The sequence below is a fragment of the Psammomys obesus genome, unplaced genomic scaffold, assembly GCF_907164565.1.
Source record: "Psammomys obesus unplaced genomic scaffold, mPsaObe1.curated_primary_1811, whole genome shotgun sequence".
Taxonomy (NCBI): Eukaryota; Metazoa; Chordata; class Mammalia; order Rodentia; family Muridae; genus Psammomys; species Psammomys obesus.
In genome coordinates, this window is record NW_026596125.1 from 10,196,999 (window position 1) to 10,209,104 (window position 12,106).

General features: G+C 41.1%; 1 protein-coding gene across 6 annotated transcripts in view; it reads right to left on the reverse strand.

Moving 5' to 3' along the window:
• The window catches only part of Sorcs1 (sortilin related VPS10 domain containing receptor 1), a 512,909-nt gene that overhangs the window by 317,766 nt on the left and 183,037 nt on the right, over positions 1-12,106 (reverse strand). For all 6 annotated transcript variants that reach the window (XM_055591505.1, XM_055591507.1, XM_055591508.1 and 3 more), the window contains exon 2: positions 9,000-9,067. In XM_055591505.1, coding sequence (XP_055447480.1) covers positions 9,000-9,067 — 68 coding nt within the window. The remainder of the gene's footprint in view (positions 1-8,999; positions 9,068-12,106) is intronic.

Sequence of the window (12,106 nt, forward strand, 5' to 3'; positions counted from 1 at the left end):
TCCTATGAGACAAAAATACATTTTTAGAAAAGAAAATAGATAAAAGGAATTCTCTATTTCCTTAAAACAATTAAGTCAACAAAGTTTAGATTCATGCCAAACCTGTCCAAAACTAAAACTTAAGGACAGGCTCCTTACATAGAATGGCCTTCTAAGACCACTTGTCATTTTTTTACAACCTACAAACATTACTGCACTTGGAGTACATAGTCCTCTTCCTTTCTCAAGGGTTTTATTAAGTGCAGTGATGATGGTCAAGAAAGGAGGGCATCTAACTGAAGGGCAGCAGAAACTAATCAAGGTCATCTGATACTCTATAAATTAAACCACGAATCGGGGGGGGGGAGAATGCAAACATTGTGTTTTGGGGCAAAGAGAATTGGGGACGAGGTCAAAGTAGCGACAGGAGGGAGTCCGATGACAAAAAGGCATGATCATTTGGGTGTTTCTCTTTAAGTGTTCTCTGGCGTCTAAAAATGCTTGGATTTGGGTGAGAATCCCACTTTTCCAGTATTTTTTTCTCCTATTTCTGCTTCACTTTCATCTATATTCAGCCAAGAATCCTTTCCCAATCACTCAAAACTCCTCAAACCCTACAACACATTTCATTCTTTCTCAAAGCCTCCGAGGACTAGGAAACCTACCATTGTCTTGTATGTTTCACAGCGATCAATGAGGAAAAGCTCAGTCACACTAACCCAAGTGGAAGCCCAGCTGGGGTCTAAGAGAACTCATCCCAGCACCGACCTTCCTTAGGCAGTTGCTGTCCATACCTGCTCAGTGGCTTTTCCATTCACTAGGCACCAGAACAGCAGGAGATGTCTCAACACACTCTGCTCCATTCCTCAGTGAATGTGATTAACATGTGATGGTACTCGTGTCTTCTGCAAGGTGAAGAATCTACCTTCCCTTATCATAACTCCTAGATCGAGTATGGCTAGAAGATCATCTGTGAAAGCCTTCTCTAGTATGAAATTCTGTATTGTCCCATGTATTCAATCTTTTCCTCTTCGTTTTATCAATTAAAAACACAGACATGTTTTGGTTTGTACATACAATAGAATGAGAGATCATTCCTTTAGTTGATGCTCTCAACACAAACACACCTCTTCCTTTTATGTTCTTAATGAAGTCTTCCTCAAAAGAGCTGTCCCCAAAACCTTTCTCATTACCTTACTACATATTCACCAACAGTAGGATTCAATGGATATTCACAGTCATGGGTATGTTCTCAGTCCAGTGGAATACAGCTTTCCCTCCACTACTTCTTTTGGGCCATTTGTCCTCCACATGGACCAATCTAGTATCCGTTTTACAAACACTTTTTTTTATTATTATTATATTATATTTTATTTTTTTTAATCTTTTATTATTTTTTTTAATTACACTTTATTCATTTTGTATCCCCCCGTAAGCCCCTCCCTCCTCCCCTGTCGATCCCACCCTCCCCCCCTTTCTGCATGCATGCCACTCCCCAAGTCCACTGATAGGGGAGGTTCTCCTCTTCTTTCTGATCTTAGTCTATCAGTTCTCATCAAAAGTGGCTGCATTGTCCTCTACTGTGGCCTGGTAAGGCTGCTCCCCCCTCAGGGGGAAGTGATCAACTAGCAGGCCAATCAGATTATGTCAGAGGCAGTCCCTCTTCCCATTACTATGTAACCCACTTGGACACTGAACTGCCATGGGCTACACCTGTGCAGGGGTTCCAGGTCATCTCCACGAATAGTCCTTGGTTGGAGTATGAGTCTCTGGGAAGTTCCCTGTGTTCAAATTATCTTGTTCTGTTGCTCTGCTTGTGGAGTTCCCGTTCCCTCCAGCTCTTACTATTTCCCACTTCTTACATAAAATTCCATTCACTCTGCCCATCAGTTGGCCATCAGGCTCAGCATCTGCTTTGACAGTCTATACTGCAGAAGCTTTCAGAGGCCCTCTGTGGCAGGTTTCAAGGTTCAAACACTTTTTTTTAATGTGTGTGTATGTATTCTGTTTTGGGTTTGTTTATTTAGATATTTCCTTTTTATTTTTTTATTTTTTTTCTTTAATTTATTTAATGTACATTGATGTTCTGCCTGCGTGTGTGTGTGTGTGTGTGTGTGTGTGTGTGTGTGTGTGTGTGTGATTCCCTAGAACTAGAGTTACAGACAGTTGTGAGCTGCCATGTGGTTGCTAGGATTTGAACTCGTGTCCTTTAGAAGAACAACCAGTGCTCTTAACCGCCGAGCCATCTCTCTGGCCCTTCCGTGCAGTTGTCTAAGAAAACTAGACGAGAGAGAGGTATGTTACCTGGAGCTCTAGCTATGGAGACAGGAGGTGAAGCACCCAATGCAGGTCCTGGAAGCTGACCTCGGGTCCTCTCCCAGAGCAGTACCTGGTCTTGGCCACTGAACTATCTCTCTAACACTGTTCTGTGTTATCAATGTGGGTGTGCCTGCCTCAGTTCTATTCTCCTACACGTTCAATTATTTCAAAGCTTTAGGCTCCCGAGTTTGGCTCATGACTGGTGCCTTCCATTCTTCCTTTCACTGTCTACACATTCCTCTAACCTATTAACAAAACTTAAAATGTTTATATAGGAGTTCTTCAAATATATGTCCTTACGCTAGACCTCTTGCCTATGCTCCAAAGTCATACATACAACCCACTGAAGTTTCCACCAGAACTGTTAAAATCTTCAGCTTTAACAAGTAAAAAAGGAACTTGCACCCTCTTCAAAGCACCCCACCTACCATCCCAAGACAAGAAGGCGACAGTAACTTTCACTACTTCCCCTTTCCACCTTCTCACTTATCTAACAGGACTGTCATTTCAAATTCATAATATACAGCACGCAAGGGTCCATGAGATGGGCCATTGGGTATAAGTTATTGCTGTCAAGACTGATTATCTGAGTTCAATTCACCGGAACCTACACAAGGAAGGAGAGAACAGACTCCCATGAAGTTGTTGTTTAAACTCCACAGGCACACTGTACACCCATGCCCACAGATACACAATAAACACAAACGCTCAAACAATGCCTCTTCCACCTTCCGTAGTCCATCCTTTCTTGCCTTAACAACTCACCTTTTCTTATTTCTTACTGCACTGATTGCCATTCTTTTGGTTACTGCACATTTATGTTCTGATCACAAGGTACCACAATAGTTTTTTCTTAACATTTGTTTTCCCCTTGTCTCTACCTTTTCAAAAATGCATTTATATCTCCGGGATACATTTTAAGATACTTACTAGAGAAGAATTTGAACAAATCAATTTTTGCAGAATGAAATTGTATGCTTTTTTTTCCTCCACACCAGCACCTGAAGGTGTTGAGAACTCAGTTTGTATTCAATAAGTTCAAAGACCTCTTTCTCAGGCTATCGCTGCTCCTTCTGTATGATTCTGCTCATCTCTTCTAGAAGTTTTCCCTCCCAGACACAACTGTATTTCAATTAATGTTATTATTATTATCAATTGTTTTTGATATTAAAACAACTTCTTATTAGCTATCAGTCTCCCCCACTAGACTGTGAAAAGCTTACAGGAAATGGTCAGGTTATTCACATCTAAATAACACCATCTAAAATAAATCTACATAAGCATTTATTTGAATATTCTATGAATTTGCTAAATCTCACTGGATATTCTATTTGTTAAACATTTTTCTAGGCTCCAAGAAGAGACACACAGATCTCTTGTACCAGGAAACATTTTAATGGTGGCATCAGACAACAGAAATAATTAATAAAATCATTACAGACTGTGACATATCGTATGTGAAAGCTATTAAAAGCTATGGCAGAAAGAATCCAGGACTTGCTTAGTGATGCAGAATGCAAGAATGGCCTTTTAACAAGTTGGTATTCATGCTAAAAGTGAAGAAAAAAATGGGTGTTAATTATTTTCAAGAAATATTTAAACCCAGTTTTCAGGCAGATTAATAAATAGTATCCAAGTACTCTTTATATCCTTTGTGTCCTAATCTAAAAAAAAAAAATCATTTCCACATTTGATTACCAATTCATAGTGAGCTTAAGATTTGATGTAATTAGACAAAGGACAAAATGAGAAGAAACTTCTCTGAGGACCTATGAGGATGCACATTTGTCCATCAAAGGACAGCAGGGTGGTAATCTATACCTCAAGAGACTCCATAGACATAAGATTTAACCATATAGTATAAAAACTGAATCTATAGCTGTGTGACATCAAAATGTCAGTTGCTTGCTTCCTGGATCATAATATTCTGCACATACTTCCTTGGCTTGCATTGATAAAGTATTAACTCATTGAGATGCTGTTTGCTTTTCTGTGTTTCTTATCTATTACTTGCTAAAAGGAGAAATGGAGAACTCAGCAGAATGCCAATCAACATGGAGTACAGGGCTATACTGGGCTGAGAGTCCAGACTCTCAGTCTTTAAGGGCAAGAAAGATGTAAAATGTCACTCAGTAGAACACAGACAGCTTCACCAAAATACTGACGTGGGCATATACTGAGGGCACTGAAGCTAAGTGGGCCTGTATCCTTACATGAACCTGGGATTTTTGTAATGGGCTTTGGGTATGTTCTTCCTCCTGCAGTGAAACATGTCTGAATGTCACAAGATCATATTGCATTATCTTCAAAACAGTTTTGCTTATAGACAAGGCATTACACTAAAATTTTAGGATATAAAATATTTAGAACATAAAAGTTTTAGGATGTAAATAACTCTAAGATCCAAATATAGATTTTAATAATACATATACCATTCCTTTTTTTTCTTCAATAGATTTTATGAGTTACTTGAGAATTACAATATACTTGATATGGTATACAATAAATACAATATGTGATTACAATTTTTATTTTTTAAAAAATTAAAAAAATGGCCTGGGTAGCACACATTTTAATCCAAGCACCTAAGAGGCAAAAGTCAGGCAGATCTCTGTGAGTTGGAGGCCAACCTGGAATACATAGTGGGTTCAAGGACAGACAAAGGTACATTGAAGACCCTGTCTCAATGCAGATAGATAGACAGACAGACAGATAGATAGATTTTCATACAATATATATTCATCATAATCTTTCCTTTCCTCAACTTCTTCCAGGTCATCTCCACTTCCCTATCCACCCAACTTAATGCTCAAAGTCTCCCCTTCACCAAAAAAAAACTAACACTAAAACTTCACCAAAAAACCAAATTTATTAGAAGATAGTGAGAGAAAAACACTGAGGGAAACAAGTATTGAGATCATTCAATCATAGTAAAATCCTAAAAACACTTTCAATCAATTATTGCTCCTGAATATCTTATTCCAACATCTGCTTTTTTGATGAAAAGCAGAAGAAACTGGGTGTGCAGACGGAAGTGTGGTAATGCTAGATAAAGTTGTGCACAAATTATGATGTCTGTCTTTTGGGGGATGGTATTATGCACTGTGTATTCAGATGCTGATTTCTGTTTCCAGAGATCTGGTTGAGACTGGACATGGGCACTGTCATTTCTATGAAGTAGAATACCTTACACTTATAACGTAAGATACTTAACTTACATTATAAGTGAAGGTTTTAGTATAGTGATGGCATTTTAGAATTCTTTGGTAATTTATAGAGATCAAGTTATTAAAATATAAGGACAGGTCTACAAGTATGCTTCTAAACTACCATACATCATAACTAATATTGAGGAGACCAACTAAAGAGACATCATAAAGGTAAACAGAAAAACAGAAAAGGACCAGCTCTGTATAATCATACAATCAGTGAGTTTGCTCTTTAATTTACCTAAGCCTCATTTTTGGGCTGTTCTTTATAAGGTTGATTAAAAATTAATTGCACAGAGAACACCTTCTGCTTCTTAGAAAACATTTCTTGAGTTAGATTAATTCAATATGCATATTCCATATATTGGGCACTTATAACTCAGACACATCGATAAATGAATTGTCTTTATAGATACTTAAAATTCATTGACAAGTGAAACAAGACAGGCTGCTTGAGTCCAGTAAATAAAACACTCCTATGTTTTTAAACAAGCAGACACAGAAAAAAATTATTCTTATTTGGTGAATATCAATGAACACTTAAATTGAGCCCTAAACATTGAACAAAATCATTGGTAACTGTTAATAACACCAACCTGGGCCTGTGTGGAAAGTTGTGTTTAGGCATCACTGCACTGAATGAATCATAATGAACACATACTAACTGCTTCCTTGATTTAAAAGTTGGCAATTAAATCTTAATAAAACAAATGTGAAAGTCTGGAAACCAAAACCACTGCCATGTGATCGAGATATGACCTGAAGGTAGAAGTTAGAAAACTCAGACGAATCTTGACTGGAAAGGGTGGTAATGGATTATGTGAGAAGGCAGCTAGCTCTGTCAGGCTTTGGAGGGTGGTGGTGAGACAGAGAACAAGCACAGACGTTAACCGCATCATTGGGTATGTATTAATGAGGGGAACGCCCATGCAGGGACATTTTCACACATCATTTTTGGAGTGCTTACTTACACTCCAAAGCCTTTCATTTACAGCTCAGTAAACACTGGACGTTGTAGGAAAGCTACTCTGCAGAGCAGGAATTTAGCCATCAGTCCAACCCATCTTTGCTGCACCCCTGGAGTTTCTGGAGTGGGAAGATCTTGCTATCCAGTAGTGGGATTTGGGGCACTGATTTTGGCCAGCACCGTCAACAGTAAGCCTCTTCGACAGAGCACTGTAGGCGCGTGGCCCTTTAATAGCACATGTGTGTATCTCAGTCAGAACTGCCTAAGGCTTTCTTCCTCAGCAGCTAAGCCTCTCTTGGCAGAGTACTGATTACCCTGGACAAGAGAGGGGAGAGATGAATATATTTCTTCTCCTAGATACTGTATCTCGACTTGACGTTTTATTCATCTCAACCTTTAAGCTTATCTTGCTTCAAATGATAAAACTAGCTTTCCCCACAAATCGCAATGTTTAATCCACCACCAGTTAGAGTTGGTATTCAGGTGCAGTTAATTGTTCTGTGTCAGATCGCCCAGCCCTTCTCAGACTGACTCCCTCAGAGAACAACAACTCCACACAAAACAAAATCAGCAACTTGCTTTAGGATTAAGGAACAATCGATGGCAGCACGACCAGGGAGTAAATCTCATTAATTGGGTACAATGGTAGCTTGTCATTCCTGTCTCATACATCCAAAAGGCTTTAAGTCCTTAGCACAGCAGCACAAGGTCAACTGCCTCTTGGCCCCCACCTACTCCAATACCCAAAGGGCATTTGACACTTGACTCTTGATTATTTAGCTGGTAGAAGTTTCAAGGAATAGGGCTCAGCTGAATTGGATCTGGTTAATGGTCACTTCTCAGTTGCTTAGGACTTTTCAGAAGTAGAAAAAATGCTGATCAGAACCTCAGCATTTAAAAAACCCATGTATGTATATATATACATATATATATACATATATATACATATATGTATATATATTAGATACATATATATACATATATGTATATATATTAGTATATTAGTATATATACATATACTAATAGTATATATATATATAATACTAATATGTATATATATACTATAATATATATGTATATATATATTAGTTTCTCTGTGTGTTTTACTGTGTATATGCGTGTGTGTTGGGTATGAGCATGCACAAGTGTGCTTGTTCTGTGTGGACAGCAGAGGTCAACTTACTGGATGCATCCTTGATCACTGTCCACCTTTTTTAAAATAGTTTTTCACTATATCTGGAACTGACCTATTTGGCTAGTCTGGGTGGCTACCAAGCACTGGTAATGATCCCGTCTCTGCCTCTCCAGGACTGTGCTGGCAGGCACCACTTTTATTTCATAAATCTCCCTCTGTTAGATTGGAAAACACACTCTTAATGTCTTAACAGAGAGAAGGAAGCAAGCTTACAGTGAGCTTTAGTGGTCTAGTACCACCATTTCCTGTGTCCCTCTGTGTATTTGCACAGTGCACTTGGAACATTGTGCCTGCTGAAGCACTCTACCTCTCTGAGAGAAGGCTACATGCCTCTTAATTGCCTAATGCACGCTCTGAGCTGCCTGTGACAGATTCAGTGTAGGGGAAAGGTGGCTTTTATTCTTGTGAATGCACGCATTCACAAGAGACGCAAACTTACTGAGTCATGAACATTCTGATCAAGGCTTTCTGAATTTAAATAATGCGTTAGGTGCTGGGCATTAGCCGAAGAGGTCCATGATCATCAAGGCACCAATGAAAGCACCCATGCTTTCAGCTGCAATGCTGAGCTCTGGCTGACCGCTGGATCTCACATAGACAAGCTCCATATTCTCTCAGGCATTATCAGATGAGGTGGGAGTACCTACCCAGGGACAATTGTCTCCTGGATTGCAGGAGGTGGTGCAGGTATCACCACCTGGTACAGGCTGATGAGACTGATGAGAAGGGCAAAAATTGGAGTAACAAGAAAAAGCCACTTTACAGACTGATAACAGCATCTTTGCTTGGGTATTCATGAGATATTCTGCCCCTAAACGGTTTGCATCCATTCATTTGTCACAGAACCTTTTCACACTATTTGTATGTGGGTGAAATGAACATGAACCCCTGAGATAACCTTATACAGGTGTTCAAATGTCTCAGCCGGTGAGCTGCTAGGGAGCTGCAGCACCATGGACAGCAAACTCTGGAAGCCTGGAAGGAAGGCTGCTTCCCATACACCTAGAGGCTGAGGTGCTGCTTTCTCCAATGAGAAGCCAGCCCCTCTCTCCTCATGAGTTTCCAGGTCAGTGAGAACCATGGGAATCAAAATACATTAGCACTTCAGGAGGAAAGGCACACAACAGTCTCCCTGACAAGGAGAAGGCGACATTTCTCTGGCCTGCCAGTAGACAAAGCCCATCCCTTCTCTAGAGGAAAAGATGAAAAGAAAAGAAGGCATGTGAATAACCAGGAGCCTCCCCACCAGAAAACGAGACTTGCAGAGACAGCACTAGCAGACAGCAGGCTTAAACAACGCAGTGATTAGTGGCCTAATTTATCTACATACCTCCAAAGCGAGCTCTCCGTGATGCTCCCCAGGTTATAGTCATAGAGCTTTGTCAAAATGAGGATCACCTGAAGGCAGAAGAAGAAATCACCGTTAGTCTCAAACAATTACAATCTCTTAGAACTGAGATGGCCCAGGGGAGGGCTTAGGATTCCTTTAATGGGCGCTTAACATAATTGAATGAATTGTTACTGCTAGGCTGCTGCAGCTGGGGAAGGGCTGGCAGCCTGGTGCTGATCATCTCAGGCCAGAGGCCCAGCCCACCTTTCTCAGAGCCGCCCCAGAACCAGCGCTTCCTGCTTTTCCATATGTCTTGCCCTGGTGGGCTTAATATTTTTCAAGATGCTTATAAAATTGTCAAATATGTACACTTCAATTTCACTCCCTCCACGCCCAGTAAATGTTCAAGAAAGGTCAATGGTACGGTCCCCAGCTCCCAAAACCAGACCCCACAGTCCACCATCCTTGATTACTGAGCCTCCATGTGTCCTCTGAGAGTGGCAGTAGAGGCTAATGCTAACCTCTGATAAATATTGCTGTAAGGAATAAGAGTGGAATCAAGTACAAATTACATATAAATTAGCACAGGGCTTTCAGCACCAGTAGCTTTCTTCTTTGTGAATTTGATTAACTGCTTCCTCTGACTTCAAAGCCAGCTAGGAGCTACTATACTACAGAAAGACAAAGCCATGACATCGTGACTGGGGATCTAGGACACATGGTCCCTGAGACCTATAAAGTTGGGTATGGAGAAGCCTCCAGATTAGGAACAGGTTATGGGAGAGAACGTACCCCAAAGAAATTCCCCTTAGCTCCATGGCAAAGGCCCTTTTCATTTGTTACCTGTTTCCAGCCTCACTTAAAGGAAATCAAACTGCTTAACTCATTTGTTCAGAATGCAGCAAACATTAATTGATCGTTTAGGACTTTCCCTCATGCTAGACAAGAACACTAAGAGCACAGGAAAGCTTGGAGACTGTGATCCAAACAGTGCAAAACCTTAATCAAAAATTTAAAAAAAGGGACTTTCAGAGACCTGACCCTTGTTTTTCCATGTTGCTGGCAATCTTGGTCATCATGGCACTTTGAGAAGACAACTTCCTGGGTACCTGCGACCAAGATAAGACATCACCTCATTTCCTGGAGTACTCAAAGCACCTGCGGACACTGAACAGTGCAACCTGCTCCTAAGCACTGACTGTTCTTTCTCCACCTATGAACTCTTCAGATATGGGAAAGGAATGTGCTGGGTCTGTTCACTGTTCTGGTATCAACACCCTAGTCCTAGAACTTTTGGCCTTGCTATACAGTGTTTGCAACCAGCAGGAAACCATTCACAACAGTGTCCTGGATTTTCTCTGAAGACCTTGGGATCAATTATAGCTACACTGAGCACAGAATGTTCTAACCTTGAATTCTGAGGCAGTGGCTGCCCAAGCATGCTAAATCCTTCCAAATTCCAGGTTACTGGCACAGGGCCTTATTTAGGAGGCAGGAGTGTAGATGATCCTTCTTCACAGCAAGTTAGCTAGGACTCCTTTCTAGGAAAGGAGAGCTAGGTTAACCAGAAGGCCAGCCGAGATCCCTCAAATCTGTTCTCTAAGGCCACTTTCTGCCAACCTACAGTAGGAGCTGCCACCATTGATCTGTGCAAAACTCCCTTCTTCAGCAAGATGTGAGCATGCGTGAGGTGTGTGGCACCCTATGGGTCCATCAGATGGCATGCCTGTGGTGGGGCATATGCTGAACAGATCCCTGTGCCAATTAAGTCACTCTAAGTGCTAAATTTCAATCACAGCCATCCCAGGAATGCTGATCAGTGGCAGCAGGGTGGCTGTTTGTTTGAAGACAAAGAATGATGTTGTGACTCCACCTCAGTGTGATTTTGCCAAATAGTCCTATAAATCCCCCACCAAGAAAATGGGAGTGCGGGCAGAGAGCATTTCTAGGTGGTTGCTCCTATGATACAATATAGCAGTGAACCAAATAATGGCGCTCAGCTGGTCACGGGCCATGGCTCCCACTCACATGACTAGGGAGTTCAGGGGTGCCTGGGAGTGGGATCCCTATAACCCAGTGTGCAATGGTGTGGGCTCACCTGCCTCCACACCAGGGATTGTTTAAACAATTCCCAGAGCCTGGGGGCACGGAGGTGGAGATCTGTTCCCTGCTTCCTCTTGCTGGGCTAGTAGAACTGAACACCAGTGATCCGGTCTGGCAGTTTATCAATACTGCAGAGGAGATGCATCCTTTGTAACATTTCACGGCATAGCTGTTCAAACCAATGCAATTTTCTGTGTTCAGAACCAGAGCAAGAAGGAAAGGTGAGCTTCTAGCCTTCGGTTATGTGTTCCATCGATTACCTGAGGTCTCTCTTCCCTTCCTTTTCCCCTTTGGGTGTACGCATCACTCACCAGCTCACTGTCGAACAGTTCAGTGATGCAAGGTATGTGGGCACTCTTAAATTATTTATTGGGCAGTTGTCTCTCTCTTCTGATTAGTGGTGCTATTTGACAAAATCCTAACCTGTTAAAATGGTCACAGACCAAATCACTGCCCCAGTGTGAGACTACGTGGAAAATGCAATTGTCTGCCTATCCTGGTATTATCCTCCTACAGCTCTGCATATTTTCCGATGTTAAAGAAATCAGCACACCCATGAGTAAAATCTGCTTAAATAATAATGATGATTTATTTCCACTCCATAAACAATTTTTGCGTATAGATTTTATTAGTTCAAGTATATGTCATTAAATTATAAATTCAGTGGAAGCAAGGATGTTTTCAGATTCGAGTGTGTGTGAGGTGTGGATGTGTGTTGCTATGTAGATGTATGGTGTGTGTGCATGTGTGGACTCGTGAGTAAGGGTATGTGTGATGTGGATGTGTGTATGATGGGTGTGAGTGTGTGAATGTGTGTGTGTGTGTGTCAATATGTGTGTGTGTCAATATGTGTGTGTCAATATGTGTGTGTGTGTGTGAATATGTGTGTGTGTGAATGTGTGTGTGTGTGCGTGTGTGTGAATATGTGTGTGTGTGTGAATATGTGTGTGTGTGTGAATGTGTGTGTGTGTGTGAATATGTGTGTGTGTGTGTGAATATGTGTG